Source organism: Lepidothrix coronata, unplaced genomic scaffold (genome assembly GCF_001604755.1).
Source record: "Lepidothrix coronata isolate B3197 unplaced genomic scaffold, Lepidothrix_coronata-1.0 Scaffold229, whole genome shotgun sequence".
Classification (NCBI taxonomy): Eukaryota; Metazoa; Chordata; class Aves; order Passeriformes; family Pipridae; genus Lepidothrix; species Lepidothrix coronata.
The window spans coordinates 169,994-192,704 of NW_016690409.1; the positions used below are offsets into that span (position 1 = coordinate 169,994).

Below are 22,711 nucleotides of genomic sequence, written 5' to 3' on the forward strand. Positions count from 1 at the left end.
GGCTGTGGTTGGGGTGGGGGCAGCACGGCTGTGGGGGGCACCAGCCCAGCCCCGCTCCATCTCACAGGATGGTGCTGGGACAGGGACCTGGAGGAGCAGTGCCTGGGCAGAGGAGGGGACGCTGGCGCTGCCTCTGTCCGCAGACACAACAGACTCCCCAGCAGGCGCGCGGCACTGCCAAGGCCTGATAAGGTGCTGCAGCCTGAGCGGGGCCGGGCACCTGTTTGGGTTTGGTCCCTACTGGGACACCGAGTCAAGGCTGGTGCCTCTGCCCTGAGTCATGGCCACAGTGCCAGGCAGGGCAGGGGCTCAGAGCAGCACCATGTGACGATGCCTTATGGGGCCCCTGCTGGGGCTGAGAGGGGAGAAGGGGGGCTGGGGAGAGTGGGGGACAGAGAACCTGCCTGTCCCTGTCGTGCCTGCCCTTGGTGCTGTCCAGCTCACCTGCACAGGAGAGAGAAGATTGTCCTGAGAGCACCTGTGGCAGTGCCACCAGTGCCACCCGTGCTGGCACTCAAGCCTCAAAATTCCAGTTTGAGCATTAGATGTGCTCACCCATGACACAAGTTGGGAGTTCTCAGCCCAGGCCCTGCATTCCAGGCGGCTCTGCTTCTCTTGTCCCACCCACCACACTGACCCCCACACCAGGGCCCCACATGGCCACCCCCAACATGTCCAAGACCTCCCTGCAGTGCCCACGACCCCCTTGCTGCACCCAGACGGGTTCCCCCGGCTGTCCCAAGCCCGGTGCTGGCTCAGATGCCCCAGGGCGCAGCTCGGGGGTCAACAGCTCGGGGACCTCCCCCCGGGCACAGGGACCGCTCCCCGCCATCTCCCGGCCTCCCGCCGTGCCGCCCCCGCCCGGTGCTGCGGGGACTGGCGGGACCGGGGTCCCGGGGGGATGGCGGGGCTCCCTGGGGTCCCGCCCGCTCCCGCTTTTCCCGAGTAGCCACTAGGTGCCGGCAGCCTTCAACCTATCTCGGACTGTGCGGGGCGGGGGCCGCGGGTGCGGGAACCGGGGGCAGGTGGGCGCGGGGACCCGGCGGGGCCGTCCCGTACAGACCGGGGCCGAACCGCCCGGGATGCTCCGTTGCCAGCAACGCTTTTGGTCCCGCCGGGGCCCCCCGCGTCCGGAGCCCACCTCGGGGTTCTTGCCCGCATCCCCCGCGGTGCAGCCCCTCATGGGGTGTGTGTGTCCCCAGTTTATCCCAGCTGCTCTCGGGACCGAGCAGGGTGTCGGGGCGGCGGGTGGTCTGCGAAGAGGCGCGGGGCCGGGAGGGCTCCAGGCCGGCTCTCCGCTCTGCCCGGCGCCGGAGCCGCCCCGCCGGTGGCCCCGCTGCTGAAGCCGCCGCCGGTGCCGGTGCCGGTGCGGCCGCCGCCGGGGGGAGCGTCGCTGCCCGGTGGGTCCCCGGTGGCGGCGGGGGCGGCCCCGCCGGTGGCCCCGGTGGCGGCGGCGGGAGGTGTGGCCAGGGGCCGCATAAAGCCGCATAAAGCGGCCGCCGCCGCCCCGCGCCCGCCGCCAGCCGAGCGCCGCGGAGCGGGGCCGGAGCGGGGCCGCCATGCGCCCGGGGCCGGGGCTGCCGGCGCTGCCGGTGCTGCCGGTGGTGCTGGCGCTGCTGGCGGCGGCGGCGCGGCCGGGCGGCGGCGAGGAGGCGATCCAGTGCCCGCCGTGCTCGGAGGAGCGGCTGGCGCGGTGCAAGGCGCCGCAGGGCTGCGCGGAGCTGGTGCGGGAGCCGGGCTGCGGGTGCTGCGCGACCTGCGCGCTGCCCCGCGGCACCCCCTGCGGCGTGTACACCGCGCGCTGCGGAGCGGGGCTGCGCTGCTACCCGCCCCGCGGAGAGCCCCGGCCCCTCCGCACCCTCATGCACGGCCAGGGCATCTGCACCGACCTGGCCGACGTCGAGGCCATCCAGGAGAGCCTCCACCCCCCAGGTGAGGCGGCGGAGTGGCGGCCGTGGGTGGGTGCCCGGGGTGGGTACCCGGGGTGGGTGCCCGGGGGTCCTTTTCCCTGACAATGGTAGTGGCACAACCCCCTGTTGGCACCAGTTCGCTCCCTGATCACTCGACGAGAGCTGGGGCTGCGGGACGGGGCTCGTCAAGGACCTTTCCACACTTAGAGGGAGCTCGTAAAAATGATGAAGAGTGACTTTTACATGGGTAGGTTGTTACAGGGCAAAGGGAAGGGTTTTAAACTAAAACAGGGAGATTTAAATTAGATGATAGGAAGAAATCCTTCCCTGTGAGGGTGGAGAGGCACTGGCACAGGTTGCCCAGAGTATTTCTGGATGTCTCATCCCTGGAAGTGTTCGAAGCCAGGCAGGACGGGGCTTGGAGCAACCTGGTCTGGTAGTTGGTCTTTAAAGTCTCTTCCAACGCAAACCATTCCATGACCCTAAGAGGCAGGATGGGACGGGACAGCCCAGGGATGGGAATGCAGGGAGCATGTCCCAGGGAGGGAGCAGAGCTGAAGGAGCCCTGGTACACGTGGCTGACGTTTGTGCCATCCTTACCCACTGTGGACACAGCAGTGCCACGATCAAGTGGCACCACACGTGCTGGAGTGGGGAACCACTTGCTCTGCCCCCCTGGCTGCAACGTGCCCCTGGACCAAGGGGCAGCCTGGAGTCCTGCAGACACCCACGGCCCCCGGGGACGCGTCCCAGCTGCTGGGGAAGCTCCTGTTGCACAGAGGCCCCTGCGCTGCCCCTTCCCTGGGATGCTGCTGAGAGCTCTGCCTGCACTGCTGGGAGGAAACAGGAAAGAGGCCGCGGGGCACCTGCTTCCCTCTCAGGCAGGTCCGGCCGGGCGCTGTGCCGGGCTCTGCCGGGAGCTGTGTCTGTCCAGGCAGGACAGTGGGGTGCAGGCAGGGCTGGGCTGAAGGAGCTGCTTCCTGTACTTTCTGCCTATGACTGTCTGCCCCAGGACCCCCTTGCAGGTGTTGATTGTGGCCCCCTGCCATCCCCCTGGTGCTCAGGCAGGGTCTGGGGGCCAGGATTGGAGCCGACAGTGGGAGCCCAGCCCAGAGCTGTGCAGGTCTGTGGGAATGGGGCCTCTCCTGGGGGATGAGTGTGGGGACCTGGTCCATCTGTCGGTCTGTATGCCATGCTCCCCCTTTCATATCCTGTAGGCTGTGACCAGGACCATGTCTCCTGAAGCTGGGGAGCAGCATTCCACTACAGGGTGATTGCCTGGCCCTAGGTCCCCACACAGAGTGACCTGCCCCTGTGGGGCAGAAGGGACTAGAGCAGTGTCTGTCCCTATCCACCGTGAGGGCTGGATCCCAGCTCCATTCCCTCCTTGCCTGGCTGGTCCATGGCAGCTCTGCCAGTATCCCCAGCGTGAGAAGTGCCCTTTGTGGATGGGCCCCTCCAGCTGCCCCCCTGCAGGGACAGGAGCTCTCCCAGAGTGCTTGGCATGGGGTCCATTGCAGAGCCCCCCTGCTCTGCCTGTCTGTCCTCATCCCACATCCTGCAGGAGCTGTCTGGGCTCCCTGGCCCGGGGCTGCGCCACGCTGCCAAGCCCTGTTGGTTTTGGCTGTGCCCCGTGTAATGCAACATTTTTTCCCAGAGCCTTTAGGAAACAGACTTGCATTTTTTCCCTTCCTTCCCGCGGTGTTTTGGCCTGGCTGGGGATGGGTGGGTGGCCGTGGGAGCCAGGTCACCCACCGGGCACCGTGATGGCCGGTGGTGTCACAGGTGGCAGGATGGGCAAGAGGGCACTGGGAACCCCGTGTCCAGGACAGCCCGGTGGGATGCGGGCAGGACACCCACAGCACATTGCTTGGTCTGGTGGGACATCCAGTTGTGGGTCTCTGACCCACTCCAGCAGCCTAGAGTCAGTGGGAGTGTGGGGCTGGGGGCTGCAGGCTCCATCACTCCTGCACAGCGAGGGCACCCTGGCCTCTGATGGATCAGCAGAAGGGAATTAAATGCCTACTTGGGGGCAGGGCCATAGGGAGCAGGTGCCCCCGGCCGTGGCTGTGGCCCCGGGGCTGAGCGGGTGCCGGGGAGCGTTCCCGGCGGCCGGGAAGCGGTTAATGCACAGCTCGTACAGTAAACACTTTGTCTGGGGGCTCTGTCCGGGGGGCTCCGCATTCCAGGGAAGAGGCTGGGATCGGGGGGCTGGGCTGAGGCTGGGCTTTCCGAAGGGTTGGACATGGCTCCCGGCTCCAGCGGCAGCAAAGAGCCTCTCTGCTCACCCAGGACCCGCAGCACGCACGGGACGGGACTCTCAGGAAGCGAGGGAGCGGGTGGCTGCCCTCCTGACCCTCTCCCGTGGTTGTGGGTCTGGGCACCTTGTGTCGGGCCCTGTCCCTGCCTCCCTCTCCCAGCCCTTGCCAGCTTCTGTCTGGCTCCAGGACCCCACTCCTCAGCCAGAGCCCTGTGCCAGGGCCAGCTCCAGGAGGTCCCAGCCATGGCTTTCCGGCACAGCCGCTGGCTGGTGGTGACTGAGCCTGTGTGTGGCAGCCAGGAGGAGGTGAGGACATATTCCCCAGCACACATGACGAGTGATTTAATGCTGGGTAAATGCTTCTGTCTGGGAAAACCTGACCCCATGGGAGCTGTGTTCATCCCGTGTGGTCTCTGCAAGCTGGGACAAATCCTGTTTCCTTCCTGCGTGCTGTGACCAGGAGGGACAGCGGTGGCTGAGCCCTGGCTGGACAGCACACGGGCAGAGAGGGCAGGCTGGAGTTAGGCAGGTGAGGCTGTTGCCATGTCCCACCTGTTCCCTGGGGTGGAGGTTCCTCCATGCTCTGGTTTCTCCAGGCTGAGTGCTGCTCCTGGCAAGGAATCATCTGTGGGGAATCATCATCTGCATTTGAATCCCTCACTCCCTCTCCTGCATCCCAATCTCTCTTCCACGAGGCCCACATTGGACACTGAGGCAGGAGGTGCCCAGGGGGCAGTGGGTGCCTGGTGCCCCTGGCACCCCCATACCTGGCTCCCCGCACTCTGCCAGGACCAGTGCTTAGCAAGACAAGCACAGCCCTCCCTGTGCCAGTGCCTGCCAAGTCCAGCACTCCGGGAGCCAAAAGCCAGTGCTGCCACGGCCCTGCCAGGACCACCCGCAGGTGACACTGGGGGTGCTGGACAGGGACACGGAGGGTGCTGGGGTCACCATGGCTCATGTGCCGTGTCAGCCACAGACACGTGGATGTGTCCCTTCTGTCCCTTGAGGCACGTGGGATCCTTCACAGGGGACTGGTGGCACAGAAGGGAAGTGGGGCTGGAGCTCTGACACTTGTACCTCCCCAGGGACACACACACACAGTCCTGGGATTTCTTTGGCTGCCCCGGGCTCTGCTCCCACAGGATCCGCGCGGTGGAGCCGGAGCCCTTCACCACTCCCTCGGGCTCAGTGCTGTGAATCACAAGTTCGGCACGTGACCAACCTCATTTGCGGCTCCTGTTAATTGAAGGCGACGCTGAATGGCTCGTTTGTGTCCCCCGTCCACAGGCCGGGCAGGAATCCTCCTCCTGCCGGGATGGGTGGCAGGTCTGCATGGCCAGCGAGGGCAGCACCCCTTCCCATCCCCTTGGCACCCACTTCCATCCCAAACTGAGCTCATATCTGAGCGTTAAAACGCTCGGTCAAGCAGGGGCCCCCCTGCCCTCCCTCCCTCCCTCTAGGGTGGTGGTGGCCATGCATGAGGTGGCAGGTTGGGCTGCACCAGGGCAGGGTAGTGAGTGGCAGCTCCGGGTTCCACACACGTTGCTTTTCCCATGTCTTTTTGCTGAGTGTGAGGACTTTTCCGGTCCCAGGCAGGCAAGAGGTTCCCTGAGCTGCTGTGTGTCACTTAGCAAGGGACAGTCACCCCAAGGACAGCAGAGATCCCTGTGGCAGGGAGGGATGCTGGAGCATGCGAGCCGGAGACCGCGGGTCCCGAGCGCTGGCAGGAGCCGTCTCACAGCCTGGAGGCACCGGATTTTCATGTGACCTTATGAAAATGTTATTGGCATCTGGTTTTATTTAAGCCGGGAGATTTGATGCTCTGGAGGCGTCTGGCGGGGGAAGGAGGGGGGTTTGGCTGTGCTGGGATCGGTGAGGGCTTCCCCTGCGGGGGCAGAGCGGGCAGTGCCGGTGCCTCCCTGTCCTGCCTTTCCACGGTGTGAGAGAAGAGTGTGGAGGTGCAAGGAATTCAGCACAGTGGTCCCCACCGGTGCCAAATCTTCTGCCCAGCTCTTCCTTGTGTGTCCCCACGGAAATGCAGAGGAAGGAAGGAACGTCCCTGCCTGAGCCCCCATGCCCCCGGCTGGGCGCTGCCACCAGCATTGCACCACAGCCCCGTGGCTGGTGCCGTCAGAGCTGGCGCTGGCACTGCTCTGTGCAGGGTCCTTTGGGTCTCTTTGGGTTCGTGTTTCAAATTTCAAGGGCATGAGCCATTTCCTGGAAAAAGTGGACAGATTAAGCAAAAAGCAAATAACACCCATGAGGGAGGGGGCTTTGGTTGGGGCTTTGCTGTGGACTTTAACCAGGCCCCCAGGAGCTGGGCCAGGAGCCCTGAGCTGCAGGAGCCACGGCATGAGGTGCCAAAGGGAGACCAGAGCACGGATCCTGGGAGGATGTGGTGGGCAGGAGGCCGTGGCTCTGACCCCACTGCCAGCCTGTGGGAAGGGCCAATGTTGGGCATCACCCGGCAGCCCCTGTTCTGGTGCTGTGAGCCCCTGGGTGCCACCTCTGATGGTGACTCCTTCCTGCCTGGTTTGGGAAGGTTTTCCCTGCTGCCAGTCGCAATACTGACTCGTTTAAGCCCAACCCCAGGATAACCTCAGGCAGGGAGCCCTGGCTCCTTCCCTGGACAGCCCAGATGGGTTGGGGGACAAAACTCTGCTTGGACTGTGGCTGACACAGCTCTGAGCACAGGTGGGGCTCAGCTCCTGGGGTGTCTTCCCTCCACAGAGTGTAAACGGGCCCCAGGTTGGAGGAACCGGCAGCTTTCTGAAAGTTAAGTCACGCCGAGCACTCGTCTCATGACGCTCCGTCCAGCTGCCAACATCTGGGCCGGCAGCTTGGCTGCGCTCCTGGCGCAGGCGGGGATGCCAAGCGCCGCCTTTTGGGATCAGCCCCGTGGGAGATTAACTTTCTTATTCCAGGAATTTCTTCTTTCATGTCTTGGCGGGGGCCGTGCCCCGCAGCAGAGCACGGCTCCACTCCCGGCCGCGGCGCCCGGTGCCGCCCCGGGCCTGGCGGGGGCTCAGCACCACCCCAGTGCCCCATTCTCGCTGCAGCTCCTCAAAGGCAGCTTTTTGGGGGCACGGGGGGCTTCCTGTGGCCCCCTGGCTGTGTGTCCCAGGGTCACCTTCCAGCCCCACGGCTCCAGTGCTGTGGGCGAGCACCCGGTGCCTGGTGGCACGTGGCTGGCAGGGACACAGCCAGACCCAGCACATTGGAGCCACTGCCCAGCACTCACAGTGTGCATTTGCAACCCTACAATAACAGACACATGGCAATAAGTTGTTAATCATGGCTAATGAGTTGGAAAAACTCCCAGGAGTCTTTCCCAGTGCTGCAGGGACCTCAGACCTGTGCAGCAGCAGGGGCAGAAAGGGACCCAGGGCCCAGAGTGACACCTCTGGGGACTGGAGAGGGTGATGTGGGGTCTGGCAGCACCAACTGCTTGTTGTTGCTGAGGGTGCCAGTGGCACTGAGCCCCCTCGGTCTGTGTTCCTGCAGAGAAGGAGGAGATCGACCACCCCAACAACAGCTTCAGCCCCTGCAGCATCCATGACCGCAAGTGCTTGCAGAAGCAGCAGGCGAAGAGGGTCAACAACGGCAACAAGATGCGCAGCAGCGGGAGCCCTCACCACCGCGAGGACACGCGGCCCATAGTGAGCACGGGCAGGGCTGGGGAGGGCAGGGTGGAGAAGGATCCCGGGGCGCTGGGGCGGGGGCACGTGCCAGCCCCGCAGCCGGCTCAGCCCCTCCTTCCCACAGGCACAGGGCTCGTGCCAGAGCGAGCTGCACCGGGCACTGGAGCGGCTGGCGGCCTCGCAGACCCGCACCCACGAGGACCTGTACGTCATCCCCATCCCCAACTGCGACCGCAACGGCAACTTCCACCCCAAGCAGGTAGGATGGGCTCTCACCCGCCGCGGGGGCACTGTGTAGGACCAGGGTGAGGCTGGGAGGGGGAAATGGGTGGATGGGACAGTGACAGGGCATGGCAGAGCCCACCCGGCCTGAGGTGTCCCTCCCTGAACCTGTTCCCGCAGTGTCACCCGGCGCTGGACGGGCAGCGCGGCAAGTGCTGGTGCGTGGACCGCAAGACTGGGGTGAAGCTGCCGGGCTTCCTGGAGCTGAAGGGGGACTTGGACTGTCACCAGCTGGCGGACAGCATGTGAGCGTGACCGCGGCAGCCCCGTGCCCGAGCGGCTGCCAGGGACAGGAGGAGAGGGGCCGTGAGCGCCGAGCGGGGCCCTGGTGCCGGGGCACCCCGGGGTGCACTCTGGACTGTGCTGCTCTGCGCCATGGGCTGCCCACGACCTGCGCCATGACCACTACCCGCCACTGCTGGGGCTCCTGGCACGCGCCAGCGGCCCCTCCATCCCACAGGGACACAGCTTGGACCATGCTGCCCCGGGGGCTGGTGTCGGCCTGCCCCGGTGGGGAGCATCCTCGACGCTGCTGCCGGTGCCCCGTGGTGCCCCCCCGGTTTTCACCCTGGCTCCTTGGGCAGCCCCCGACACCGTGGGGTGCTGTGGCAGGCCATGCATGCCAGACCTCTGCATGGGCAGCAGGAGAAGTGCCTCATCCTGCCCCTCCCGGCAGCGAGAGGCTGCCTAGGCAAGGACCGGGGGGCATGGAGAGACCCCCCCACTGCTGCCCGCCCTCCCTGCCTGCATCTTGCCCAAAGTGTGTGTGTGTGATGGGCAGCGCAGCCACACAGAGCAATAAGAGACCTTCCCCTCCCCGCTGCAGCCCCCCATCCCCACAACCCATCCCCATCCTGCTCCCCGTGCAGGGACATAGCCCCCCACCCATCCTGTCTCCCCCTGTCCCATCCCTGGGGCGAGGATGGTCCTCACAGGCATTGAGTCCGAGGGGAGGATGGGGGGACAAGGGAGGTCCAGGAAATGCATCCCAGCAGGAAGAGCTTTTGGTCTGAGTTTTTAGTTTCTTCCCCAAATTTTTTTTTTATCGTTTAAAAAATGCCATTGGTGGGATCTTAAAAGTGACCATGTGGCCCCAAGGCTGGAATTCTCCAACCCCAGGGACCAGGGGACTGTGGCAGTAGCTCCTGTCTTCTCCACTTGGCCAACATGACAAAACCAGGAAGGGTTCTGGAATGTCTCCATGATGGGATCTGCAGATTTCACCAGCACAAAGTTCTCAGCTGAGAAATTGTCACTGGTTTTGTAGCTATTCTTTTTTCTTCTCTTTTCTTTAAGCTGGGCTGGAAATTTTTCATGTAAAAATGCCGTGGCAAGTGTGCCAAAGATGGAGGGGACTTTCCTGATCCCCTCCTGACCTACCCCAGCTCCATGGCCTCAGTGGAAGCTTTTGGTTTTCCACATAGATTTGCCCTGGCCAAGGCCCCCTGATGGGAACAAAATGTTTCAGTTTTAGTGAAACGTTCTGCCCTCCTGACCCCCTCCCTGCCTGCCCCTGTGCCCTGCCAAATCCCTGCCTGTCCTGGCACCACCCCGGATCCCTGCCTGCCCCTGTGCCCTGCCAGATCCCTGCCTGCCCTGGCAACCCCCAGATGCCCTGGTTGTCCCTGTGCCCTGCTGGATCTCTTCTTGCCCTGGCACCCCCTGGATCCCTTCCTGCCCTGGCTGCCTGTGGCCCTGCTCACACACAACTTCTAAACGGAGTCAATTTGCCAGGACAGTCCTCAGTGGGGAGGGGGAGTCCCTGCCCCTGTTCTCTCCCAGTCCCCCCAGTGCCACTGTGCCAAGGATGGGTTTCCCAGGCTGCAGGAGGTGCTGCTGGGGACCATGGCCAGTCATGGTGCCAATCCCATGGTAGGGCACAGGGTGTGGTGGCAGTGCCAGCCCAGTGGTCTTGGCCACTTGGCCCCTCTCTGCCCACACCAGGGCAGATCCAGCAGAACCTTTCCCAGTTCGGGGGTTCCTGGGAATGCCAGTGCACCAGGGCACATTCTGTGTCCTGCTTGGAGGGCTCCAGTGTTTCGCAGTGTCTCTCCTGTAGTTTAGGGCTGTATTTACACACGACCATGTACCAGTGTCCCCCATCCCCAGTGTGTCCCCCTGTGCCCAAGGGGTCCCTGTCCGTCCCTCCTGGGCCAAGCCCGTCCCGTTGGACTCCCGTGTAGCACCGACCCTTTTACAGTACACTTGAACCTTTGTATCCTCAAAAAGAAAAAAAGGTAATTACTATATTTAATTTCCTGTTATCTGATGTTTTTCTATTGAGTGTGTTTTATTTTTTATGGCTTTAAATAATGGGAGCGGGGGAGGAGTGAGGGGTCTGTGGGATCCCACCGGTGTGGGGACAGGCTCCTTTCGCCACCCCTGCCCAAGGACCTGCTCTCCTGGTCCTGTGCTGGGCTTGGGGTTCAGCAGCCCTGGAAACCCAGGTGCCCTGAAGCCTCTGGAAGAGTTTCATGAGCAGAGAAGCAAATGATTTCTTGCCTCCTCGTGACTCCCAGCTCAACCTCCACCAGTGCCACCGGGAGGATTGTCACCGTCAGCCCCACACAGCGACACGGAGCAGCGGCGGGGCCGGAGACGGCGCCAGGCTGGGAGGGGACCCTGGACGGGCTTCAAAGTTCAGGGCCGGACAGGGACGGGCACCAGCTGCTCCAGGGACACGGGCTCGAGGCCAGGCTGTCCCGCCGGCCTTGACGAGCCGCAGCCTGCAGCACATGCCCAGGTGCCGGAGTGCACCGGGCACCACCGGCTCCGCTCGGCGTTTTGGGAGGGTGCCGGGATGCAGCTGGGAGATGCAGCAGCCGCACCCCTCCCGCTGCTCCTGGCACCCCCGACAGCAGCTCGGCTGTCTGCTGGCGTCTGCAGCCGGTGCTGCCCGCGGTCACGGCACAGGAGTTCGCCGGGTCCCTGCCTGGTGGCTCCCGGGGCCGGCAGTGCCACCCGGGGCTGGCGCCAGCCCGATGCTCCGGTTACCGGAGCCGCGCGGTGCTGGGGTTGTGCAAACACCCCCGGGACGGGACCAGAGGCGGCCGCAGCCAGCACAGGCAGCCCAAAAATCTGCTGGCACAGCACATCGGCTGCCGGACCAGGGCCGACGCCAGCGCTCCTGGAGCCCGGCCCCGCGCCCCGGCCCTGTACCGGTGACTGCCAGGGCTGGCCGGGGTCAGGGGGTCAGCACGACCCTCTCAAAGCACTGCATGGAGCCAAAGCCTTTGCCTGTTCCCATTCTCATTGTATGATCCTGACCAGCATCGTGATAACCGCGAGAGTCCAGCCCTGGGGGTCCCGGACCTGCCCTGAGGTCCCAGGGCTGGGATCCTGCAGCTTGAGCTGCCCATGACCTTGGGGTGCCACATTCTGCTGGGTCCCTGCAGCACAGTGGGGCGGCAGAAACACAAGGATCCCTGGGACTGGCTCCCGAGCCCACCCCAGAGGGCTGGGTTCTGGCTGAGCAGAGCTTGGGGCAAAGGGTCTGGGGGGCACAAAGCTGTTCAGGTCTCCTCCCAGAGCTCCAGGGCCCCATGTGCTCCCCCTGCAGCGACCCTGATATCTGTTTTGGTCATTGCCAAAAGCTGCTCCAGCTGGACCCACTCCACAGCCTGGCTGGAGGAGAGGGACCCTCTGCCATGGATGCATCTGCTTGGCTGTTCCAGAGCAGAGCGAGTGTCTCCACTGCTGACGTCCCTGCGGTGTCTGTGCAGGATAAACGCTCCACTGCTTTATTGGAAATACCCCTATGCGGGTTTATAACACAGGGCCTGAAATCAAAACCAGTGCAGAGGCCCCAGGTAAGCGACAACTACGGAAGGTGACAGTGTGGTGGCCTCGGAGCCGCTCTCTGCTCCGAGCTGCAGCGGAGCCGACTCTTCAGCTGCTGCAGATCACGGCGGCATCGGCTTCCTCGGGGCCGCGCCAACGCACGTCATCCGAGGAGCTGGCCCAAATTCAGGCAAGTCATTTCCAAAAACCCGATGTTTCACTGTCATGAAAATGTCACCGTTTATTTCCCAGCTCTCCGCGGTGCCGGGAGGTCGAGCCCGCCCGTAACCCCGCTCTGCGAAAAAGGGCAGGAGAATTTCCCAGCACAGGGAAAAATGCGCTGCTCTGACATTCCTGCCTGCGGATGCCTCTTGCTCCTTCAGGGAAGCAGGTTTCCAGCAGGACTTGGTGATTTTTATACAGTTTGATTTGAAAAGCTGCCTTCTGGTGCTACTCAGGGGGTGAGTCCCCCCTGCCTGACCCAGACCTCCCCTCCTGTGGCACTAAGGGGTCAGGACCGAGTTCCTAATGGTGGGAGCTCAGCTCAGCTCCATGACCTGCCTCAGCCTGGATGCCCCGAGCACAGGGGTCCCTCATGGCTGGTAGGAACCTCAGCCAGAACACTGGGGCCCTGCAAGGCAGACAGCGGGTGCCAGGTGAGGGGCTGTGATTCCATAGGGAGCACAGCTCCCATCCCACCGCTCTGTCCCAGACCAGCACAGCTCCCCGTGGGCATCTCATCCCACCAGAGTTGAAAATCTCTAACTGAGACTTCTGACATGATGGTACATAACAAAAAGAGTATAAATACGAGCTGTTGCCAAAAATGCAACTCAGAAGCAGGAGCAGAGGAGCAGGAGAAGCTCGGCAGTGTGTGGGCAGCTGCCAGCCCTGGGCATCCCAAGGTCCCATCCCTACGGGCTGAGCAGGAGCTGGCGGAGCAGGTCGATGACGAGCGACGCCGGCTGCACCGCGTCGTACTCTGCAAACAGGTGACAGAGGTTCCCCGAGTCTGCCTGGCTTTTGGCCACGAACCCAAAGATTCTTTGAAAAAAGGAGAGAGGCTTATTCAGTTTGCATCCAAGAATCTGAAGGAATACGCTGAAACCAGCCCCGGCCACAAAGCCAAATCCCAGTTCCAACAATTCCACCTTGGCCCGCTCCCCAATCACGTTTCCTTGGAAGCCAAGCAGTTGGGAGGAGCGTTTCTGGCAAGGCTTACCCAGCCGTGAAAAGATTCTTGAGCACAAGGTAGAGCCAGATATAAACTCCCTTCCTGAGCCCAGTGTGAGTCCCTGGAAAGGCTGTGGGATTTGGATGGGGGGTTCTGCACAAGGGGATGTGGAGAATGGGGCTCAGCCAAACCTCTTGCCCAAACCTACAGAGTAAACCCACCCTAAAACTTTACCCACCAGTTCCACCCCTCACCCAGCCACCACAGTAACTTCTATTGAATCCTCTCTTCATTTTTAAGCTGATTCTTTGATGTTCTGCAATGCAACTGCTTCCCAAAGCAGCATCATCCACCCCAGATTCCAGCCCCCGGCTCTGTGCAGGAGGTCCCTGTGCAGGTCTTACCTGGAGGACTTGCAGTACTTCTGCCACCTGAGGGAAGAACAGAATTGGAGTTGCTCAAAGGCTGATGTTTAATTCATCCCATCAGCTGCAAAGCCAAGGGTTATGTTTAGATCCACCCCGGCGCGTTACGCCCAGGGCAGTTTTTTGGGATTTGGGATTTTGAAGCAGCGCAGAAGTGCTGGGAACGGCAGGGAAGGGAGCACAGGAGGCGGCTCCGACCGGCACGGCCGCCCAAAACTCACTTTCTGTTCTCGGGGTCCATCCCGCAGAACCTGATGGCAGCCAAGGGGTAGTGCCTCCTGAAAAACACCCTGGAAGAGGAGAGGGAAGGGTTATGGGAGGGAAGGGCCCAGGCAGGAACAGGATTATGCAGATCCAAGCCCTGTCACGGCTGCTGGGGAATGGGGGTCCCAAATGGCATCCCAGAATCCCAACCCCGGGTCCAGCTGCCTCCTGCATCCCACCCCTGAGGTGCTGCCACGCACAGCCCTGCACCACAACAAGGGGCCAGGTCCATCCCTGGATCGTGACGTGGGTTTGTCCAAGCAGGGCAGCTTTTCCTGAGGCTGGGAGGCAAGGAGGGGGCTGGGTGGGCACGGGGGAGCTGCCTCTCCATGACCCCCCCTCGGCCACCCCCTCAGCCCATCCCTGGGCTCTTACTTCCTCTGGATGTCGGTCAGGGTGATGCCCTGCTCCGTCACCCTGAAGTGCACCAGGGTGGGCGTGGGCAGCGGCTCCAGCTCCAGGGTGCAGGAGATGCCTTTCAGGATGGCTGGGGCTCCCGTCAGCGTCTCCACGTTCACCGAGCTGAGGTACAGGACGTTGCACACTGCAAGGACAGCACAGAGCCCGGCTCAGCACGGGTGACACCCAGGGCTGGGTCCCCGGGATCATCCTGCAGAACCCTCACACGGAATCCGGGTCGGGTTTGTTTTGACGAAAATTAAAAGGTTCGGTGACTCAGAAATTCTTCACCAATTTGGTTTGGTTTACTTTAATTCTTCGCACTAATTGTTGTAAAAGTCAAAGTATTTAATTTCCCGTTTCTAAATGTCACATTTGGGGCGCTTTTTTTTTTCTGTTTATTACATATTTCCTTTAATGAAAAGCAGAAATACCCCAAGCCAACGAAGGGCTGAAGGCCAAACTAAAACATGACATTTCAGGCTGATTGAGCTGTTTAAAGGGCTGCTCTGGGTCAAACTAAACTTTCCAGCTTGCCAACTGATTTTTCAGAATTTCCAGCAAAACAAAGCCGTTCCCGCTTCCCCGGCCTGTGCTGTGACCCATCCGTGTGGTCTCCTGCCCTTCCCTCTCTGCTCCCACCCAGGCTGGGGTGCACAGACCCCTCCCATCCTGCTCTGCAGTGCCCACATGTCCCCCATAAGGTCCCTCAGCAATTCAAGCAGCCCCCGACTGCCCCATCCCTCTCCTAAAGCTCCAGATGTTCAATCCCCATTGAACCCCATCAGGGGAGAGGCTTAAAAATCAGGAGCTATTTAAAACTGTGGGAAATGGGGGCCTTTTGTCAGCCTTGTGACCTCAAGAACTGCGTTCTCTAGTATCTTGAGGACCCAAAATCTCCTTTCCTTAAAAATACCAGGTTCCCCTACAGCCCAGGGGCTGGGGAGGAGGTGGGGAGATCCTGGGGGTATCCCCAGCCCGGTGGGGAAGCTGGAGGGGGATGTCACACAGGCCCCCACCAGTGTGTGGGGGTGACCTGCTGCTGTCACAGTGTGCCCAGGGCTCCAGCTCTTGCCAGCTGGGCAGCAGTGCAGGCTCGAGCCCTCACCTGCAGTTTTGTTTGCCAGGGACAGCATGGATTCAGGAGCACAGTCTGGGCTGTCTTCTCCGCCAGCGAGATCTGCACGAAGGACAAGCAGGAGCAGTGATGCCACAGGCAGGGCTGTGCTGGTCACCTCTTTGGCCATTCCTTACCTCACAAAGGCCCAGGACTGCTCTAATTGCAGGGGCTTAGAGCAGTAATTAACTTAACTGTCCTCCACCTCCCTCTCCTGGCTCTGCTCACCTCTGATCTCCCCACTCCTCCTTCCCTCGCCCACCCTCACCCCCAGCAGAAGGGGGTCAGTGCTGTGCTGTCCTCAGGGCAGCTCTGCAGGTCCCTGCTCCGCCTGCAGCCAGGGCAGCAGCCCCTCGCAGGGCACCTGGGTGGCTCAGCCCCCTCCTCACCTCAGGACCTTCCCCCCTCCCCTTGGAGCATCCCCCCTGTCCCGGCACCTACCTCGGGTGGGGATTCTGAGCTTGCAGGGCAGTGCCAGAGGGGTGATGGTGTGCTGGTAGACGAAGGCAGAGAGGCTCCCTGAAACACAGAGCCACGAGTTGTGGGGGGGGGGCTGGTGCCTGAAACCTCCCACCACATGCCTCCACCCCCCAACAGTGTCCCAGGAAGCTCATTTTCCTACTGCCATGATCTCACTGCCAGGGAAATGCAGGCAGGACTGGGGGCTGGGGGGTGCCCATGCTGTGGGTGTGCAACACGCTCACCTCGTCACCCTGGTGCTTCCAGGAGGTTTGGAAACAGCTCCTGGGGCTGCCAGGGCTGCTGTGGGTGATGGCACTGTCCTTACCAAAATACAGGTCCTTGCTGGCCCCTTTCAGGTGCACCCCTTTGGTGGAGGACTCGATGAGGAAATGCCGGACGAGGTCACTGTCGTCCCCTGCAAGAGGGACCAAAACCAGCATCAGCACCAGCCCCAGAGCTGCTGTTTCATCCCTGCCCACCCCTACCTGTGCCTGCCCTCCTCTGCCCACCCCCGCCTTCCCCTACCTGTGCCTGCCCACCCCTGCCCATCCCAGGGCATCACCAGAGCTTCTCTGTGGGGCCAGCGTGGTGCCAGCCCCTGTGAGGGGTGGGATGGGCACCAACAGACACCGTCAATATCTCCCACACAACCAAAATCCTGTTGTTTCTCATCTGGCTTCAGTTTGCCCAGTTTCAGTTAAACCATTAAAGGAACCCCCCATCTCCAAGCGAGTCCCTGTACCTGTCTGGCTGCCGGACGGAGAGCCGGGAACCTTCATGGCCAGTCCAAAGGAGCCCCGGAATGACGTGCTGTCCCGCACCAGGAACGTGCCTGGCTCCTTGTTCCTCAGCAGCTGGATTGCTGTCAGAGCACAGGCAGGGGCTCAGCCAAGCACAACAGGTGGGACCTCCCCACTCCTGTGCTCTGTGGGCAGTCGCTCCTTGGCAGCAGCAGGAAAGACTCCGGAGCATTTGCCAAGGACGCGCACGGCCCTCGTGCAGCACCAGCTGTGCTCCTGCAGGGCCCTGCCTCGGTCTCAGAGGTCCCTGTGGTCCCCAGGACACTCAGCCCCTGCCTGTGGGACAGCACAGGGGCAGGAGAAGCTTTTCTGGGCTTGAGGGGGTCACAGAGGGGCTGTGGCACAGCCCGTGTTTCTGAGTCGTCCCCCTCGGAGTAAGAGGGTCTCTCCACCCCCATCAGCCCCCAGTAGGTTTTGAATTGCCCTCACTGAGTCCCCAGGGACACAGGAGGACTCCACCCCAGGGCACAGGCAGGAGCCCAAGGTGGGGTCACCCCCCTGGAGCCCCTCGCTGCCTCACCTTGGTCCCTGCTGATGCTCGGCTTGAACCAGTACTTTGATGTGTCCATCACGAACTTCATGGTGGGCTGCCCAGCCCTGAGGGGACCTGCAAGAGACCCCATGGTGTCAAGGCCAGCAGGGACCTGCAGGACCTCCACAGGTGACAGAGCCCAGCAAAGGTATTTCTTTTTCGGGCTGGTCAGGGCTGAAGGTTTTTTCAATCCTTTTGAATCCTTTCCTCCCCACTCCTCAGAATAGCTCATTCTCCATGTAATTATCTCTCTTGGCAGGCTGTGATGTAGTGCAGAGAGGGGCACATGGAATCCCTTGGCAGTGCCAGCCTGCCCAGCCCTGCACAATGCACTGGACCATGGGCTTTACACCAGCTGAGGATCTGACCCACACACCCTCCTGCTATTCCCATAAGGATCCCAATTAAAACCCTCTGCCCTGAGAGCTGCCTCTGCTCATCTCCTCCAAAGAACAATAGCCCCAGTGTTTGCCCTTGAATGAGGGACCTTGTGAACTCCTGTACCTTTTGGTGTCCTCAGAGCAAACAGGAGCCCCAACCCCTCCTCCCGACCCTGGTCTGGGCCCACAAACCATGAGGGCAGGACAGAACGGTGGTTCTCACTCTCAGGTACTATAAATCGGTGTATCTGCATTTCCTCGAGGGAGCAGAGGGTTCCTGCCTGCTGAGCCCGTGCCCCAGCACCCCACTGGGCAGAGGGTGCAGCTCATCCAGGGTCACCAGGACTGAGCTGGAGACCACCCGGAGCCCTTGGGGACAAAATGAGGAGCTCCAGCTCTGGCAAGGACCTCCTGCCTTTTGTGTCTATAATCCACGGCTAAACCAGAGGGAAAACGAGGTTTGTACCCCTTTCCCAGCAGCTGCCAGGATCTGCAGCTCCCACTCCAGCCCTGCCCTGGGACTCACTGTCTGGGACGCAGGAGAGTGCAGGAGCCGACAGCGCGTTGTTGAGGCCCCCGAGCCTCGGGGCTGGGCTGCAGCCGGGAGGGGGGGCCTGCATGGCAGAGCTGGGGGGGGCTTTGGCCGCCCGGGGGGATCCATCTCCTTGTTCCAGGCACCCGTTCACCAACAGCACCGGGATGTCGGCTGCGGAGGGGAGGATGGAGGGGGGGCAGCTGCTGGCCTGGCCCTTCTGGGCCGAGGAGGAGCTGGCGCTGGGGGAGCTGCCTGCCCTGGGCTGGGGGGGCCTCTGGCCAAAAGCTTCTCTGGAGTGAGACACGATGCCAGGGGAAGGGGAGCAGGGGCTGCCCAGGGAGCTGGAGGGGGACGGGCAGGCAGCGGTGGGAGCATCCGAGTCCTCGTTGTGGAGCGAGTGGGTGCTGCTGCAAGAGGGACAAAGAGCAGAGAACATCAGGGGGGTGTTGACATGCAGAGCCCACCCCAGGGACTGCACCAGCTCTGTCAACCCGCCGGCTCCCAGCGTGAGGAATGAGGGACTCAGAGCCCAGCCCTGCACCCCCTCCATCCCCACCATCACCCCGAGGCCGGAGCACAGGCGGCATTTACCTTCCCAGGATGTAACTGGTGTCAGAGCCGGGGCTCGTGGAGAGCTGGGACACCCAACTGCCCCGCTGCTGGGCCCTCACCACGTGCACAGGCTTCAGAAGGTTGTCAATGCCCGGGGAGGTGCCGAGGGAGGCGGTGTCCGTGTGTCCGGCAGTGGTGTCCGTGTGTCCGGCCGTGCACTGCTGGGGCACCGTGATGCTCTCGGATGCTTTGCTGCAGCTCAGGGTGGCTGACTGGGAGCTCGAGGGTCCGGGTGGGCTGGAGAAAACCACGCTGTCACTGGTGCTGTATTTGGCCCCGAGTGCCCCTTTTTGGGTCAGGAAGCCGTCGGTTTGGGGGGACCTGGAGAAGGGGGTGCCCGAAGGGCTGGGGGAGCCCTGTGGCAGCTCAGGCCCCATGGCTCTGCCTGGTGTCAGCTCTATGTACTTGATGTCTGCAGGGAGAGAGAGGAGGTTATTAGAAATCTAGTGTCCAAATTGTGCTCCTTAATAAAGCTCCGTGGGGGACACGTGTCTGTTCTTCCTGCTGTGAATTTTGGCTCTGGGTTTCACTCTCTGCAGGGCTGCAGGGGAGTCCCAGGGGACACCCCCATGCCTTTTGTTGAGATCCCATGGGGGCTGATTCCTCACAGACCCCAGAGTGCATTGACCCCCCAATGCTGGCAGAGTGTGCCTGGCTCCCCAGGTGCCTGATGTACGTCAGGCCCTGGCTTCCTTGGACAAAGCCATAATTTCTGGCTGGGCTGGAACACTCAAACTCCATTTAAGCACTCGCAGCGATGGTGGATTCACTGCCCGGGGAAGCTGCTCTGGTGGTTAATCACTCCAGTGCCAGAAGTTTGCACCTCCCTTCCAGTCTGGACATGCCCAGCTTTGCTTTCAGCGCCTCGTTCTTGCCCTGCCATGGACTTCAGGAAAGTTCCCCTTCTCAAAAGCGTTTCTTGGAGAGGGAGAAACCTTTTTGCTGCGGCAAAGACAAGCTGCTCTGACAACCCCGATCCCCCTGGCTGCGGTGTGAAGGGTTGGACCTGCCATGTGGGAGCTGGACAGGCAGAGCAGCCGACTCTGCTGACCCTGGTTACTGCAAGGAACAACCAGACCTCTGGGGCATAGAGCTGGATGAGCAGGAAGAGCACAAGTCTGTACAAAAGTTACTCCCCGAGCCCCTTCTCCGTGCCAACCCTGGTGCAGGGTCGGATTGGCACGGCCAGCGCCGAGGAGGTGCTGGGTGGGCCGGGAGGGCTGGTCCCCAGCGGGGACACAGCTGGACCTCGCCAGGATGGAGCCAGAGCCACAGCCTTCCCCCTCCACAGCCTCACTGCCAGCAGCAGCTCCTCCAACACTTGGCCTGGGAGTGACTCCAGAGCCGCATGTCCCGGTATCGGCACACAAACCCTCACAGCCAGCTCTTGTCAATGGCTCCTCAAGGGGAGAGAGAAATGGGGAGTTTAATTGTCCTTTAAAGAACTGACAAGCATCTGCACACCCTGCTCATGTAGGAGGCCTTTTACCTCCTACTTCTCCGCCTTGGCTCCTCTTATCACCTGGGGTTAAACCTCAAATATTTGCTCAAGACCTTGGCAAGTTTTCCAGCATCAAAGGAGTGGCAAAAGTGCCACAAACACGGAGCTCAGATGTCACGTAAGCTGAGATCTGAGATCTCCTCTCCTCTCCAGCAGATTCCAGAGGGATTTGTGACTCTCATGAAAGCATCTCCTGTTGCTGCAGCATGTCATGTTTAAAGCTTCCTCATGGGCTCCACTAACCAAGAACAAGCCCCTCTCACTTCTCTGGTCACTGTCAGTCCCTGCCACCCTCACATTAGGTCACAGGTTGCAGGGCTGGAGTGGGAGGAGGTGGGTAAACAGAGACCCTGCACAGTGGGAGGAAGTTTGTGTAAAATCCAAGAGCTGCTAAAAGAAAATGAAAGCTAAAGTGAGGCTTTCCCCACTGCATTTGTGGCCAGAATTCCAGGTGTTCTCTTGGAGCCTGTGAAGCTTCTCAGGCTCCATCCCCCAAGATCCAGGCACTGAGCAGCCAGAGCTGAACTTGCACTTTGTCACAGTCCTTTATCTGCAAGGCCACTCTGTCCATCCTAGGGGGAAGCAGGGACACTGTCTGCCCTGGAATTGTCTGGCTCCCTGCTGGAGCACCAGGACCCTCACAGGCACCTCATCCTCCCCTGACCCCACAATCCTCGTGTTTGCACAAGGGCTCAGGGAAAACAGAGTTTTTTTCATGCCTTTACCATCCTCTCATTTCACCTTCCTCTGGAAAGAGGCCTGGGGACAGACTGTCAAGGTATTTCCATGTGTAAAGACAGGGACAGGCAACAAGGCTGTTGGGAAGCAGCGAGTCTGTGTCCTCGGGCACCTGAACCACCCCCGGTGCACCAGGACAGTGACAGCAGTGCCAGCACTGCTGGGGCTGCCCTGTGCACAGGGTGCTGAACAGCTAAAACCAGCAGAAGAGCCCAGGCAGGAATGCTTGGATCAGGAGCAGCTCACAGATCAGAGCTTGGATTGCAGGGATGACAGGGAAGTGTTGCACAAGGGTTCACGCAGGGAACCCTTGAGCAGAGAACAGGCTGGTATGTGCTGCTGGTGCCTTGCCTATGCCAGGTATGCTGCCCGAGGAGTGCACAAGCCCTGGAAAAAGAATTTCCCTGGCAAAGTGACTGGGAACATTTAAATGGGATGGTTGTGTAACACTCGGTACCTTAGCCCAGGGCCCTGGAAATCTGGCTGCAAATCCTTGTGCTCCCACGGGTCAAGTGTGACCCTGGGAAAGGCCCTGCTGGCCTTGAGGGAATGAGGGGAGCAGGGTCCTCACATGGCACCCAGAGCCCAGGGCCTGTCACTGATGGGGACAGCTGGGATTAGGAGTTTCCCCAAGTCCCATTTCCAGTGAGAAATGTTTTCTCCAAACACAGGGAAACAAACATCAGATTGAATCAAAGGCTGTTTTCCCTGTTCCCTTCTGGATCCCTCTGAGCTGGCTGGGCATGAGACGTGTCAACAGTGATCAGACCAGGGCCATGGAAGCAGTGGAATTAGGCAGAGCCTGGATACACAGCCTGTCCTGCTCCTTAATATGGAGCCCTGACGTCAGGAGACAACTCCCCACAGCAATCCCACTGGGAACAGTGCGGGACATCCCTGATGCCCATTTCCAGCCCCCCAGGACCCCGTCCTGCCCACAGGACAGGTGTGTGCCCGACCTCTCTGCCCTGGGCTCCCGCTGCCCCTGGCAGAGGGTTTTCACTGGGTTGGAGCTGCTCTGGCTCCAGTGCCTTGGTGGTGTCTTTTCCTCACCTATTGCCTCTGGCTCCTGTTCCTTGGTGGCCGCGGTGTCACCCCAAACAGCAGGTTGGGCTGGATCCTTCAGCGGCTGGAAGGTCGGATCGATTTCTAGGATCAGCCGGTTGAGAGCCTCTATGGATATGTCCAGGGAGGGAGACACTGGCTGAGCCTCAGGATCCACGCTGGTGTTCTCCTCCTGCTTCGGCTGACACGGAGCAGTGGCTCTCTCCAAGGAGGAGTCCTGCTGCCCCTTCCCCTGTGTGTGAGCAGCCACATGCTCCAGCACAGGGTGGGCTCCATACAGCCTCCCTCCGGGGAGCAGGTGGGCCTTGGGGTGCACCACGGAGGGGGGGTCAGCCCAGGACTCTGTGGAGTAGTAGACGTACTTGCCCGGCAGGGTGGAGCACCCGGGGTACCCCGCCGGGTGCAGGTTCTTGCTTTCCTCCGGAGAGGGAACACACACAGTCTGTCCAACACGCAGCACGTGGTTCTGTATGACCTGGGACATGGTTTGGTTTTCCGGTTTGACAGCTTAAGAGTCCAAGGGAAACCTCCTCCTCCTCCTCCTGCTCCTCGCCTCCTTCCTCCACCAGGGACCTCAGACCCCCGTCTTCAATCCGGTCTCCAGCGGAAGAGGAATCTGAGGAATGCAGAGAGGAGCGGTTACACAGGCATGCCCCGGGCAGGAGCAGACTTCAGCGGAAAAGTCTATAAAAACCGGGATTTGGAGCGCAAAGCTGGAATTCAGCTCATAAGAAAACAAGTCACCCCGTCCTGCTTTTCCACCCTCTGCTCCCGGTGCCACAGTGTGGCCGGGCAAGCGCACGGAGCACTCACTGGCAACAGCTTTTCAGGATG

At 61.5% G+C, this 22,711-nt stretch overlaps 2 protein-coding genes across 2 annotated transcripts; one reads left to right on the forward strand and one right to left on the reverse strand.

Annotated features, from left to right (window-relative positions):
- Positions 1-1,521: 1,521 nt before the first annotated feature.
- Positions 1,522-10,347, forward strand: IGFBP4 (insulin like growth factor binding protein 4). The gene is made up of 4 exons (XM_017834212.1): positions 1,522-1,932; positions 7,675-7,829; positions 7,936-8,070; positions 8,214-10,347. The coding sequence occupies exons 1-4, from the start codon at positions 1,560-1,562 to the stop codon at positions 8,340-8,342; spliced, it is 792 nt and encodes a 263-aa protein (XP_017689701.1). The 5' UTR covers positions 1,522-1,559; the 3' UTR covers positions 8,343-10,347.
- Positions 10,348-11,962: 1,615 nt separating this feature from the next.
- On the reverse strand, positions 11,963-22,361 carry TNS4 (tensin 4). The gene is made up of 12 exons (XM_017834080.1): positions 21,866-22,361; positions 18,553-18,985; positions 17,953-18,368; positions 17,035-17,121; positions 16,457-16,576; positions 16,040-16,129; positions 15,694-15,771; positions 15,244-15,315; positions 14,112-14,280; positions 13,694-13,762; positions 13,452-13,478; positions 11,963-12,917 (listed from the first exon to the last, which is right to left on the reverse strand). The coding sequence occupies exons 1-12, from the start codon at positions 22,359-22,361 to the stop codon at positions 12,788-12,790; spliced, it is 2,187 nt and encodes a 728-aa protein (XP_017689569.1). The 3' UTR covers positions 11,963-12,787.
- Positions 22,362-22,711: the final 350 nt, after the last annotated feature.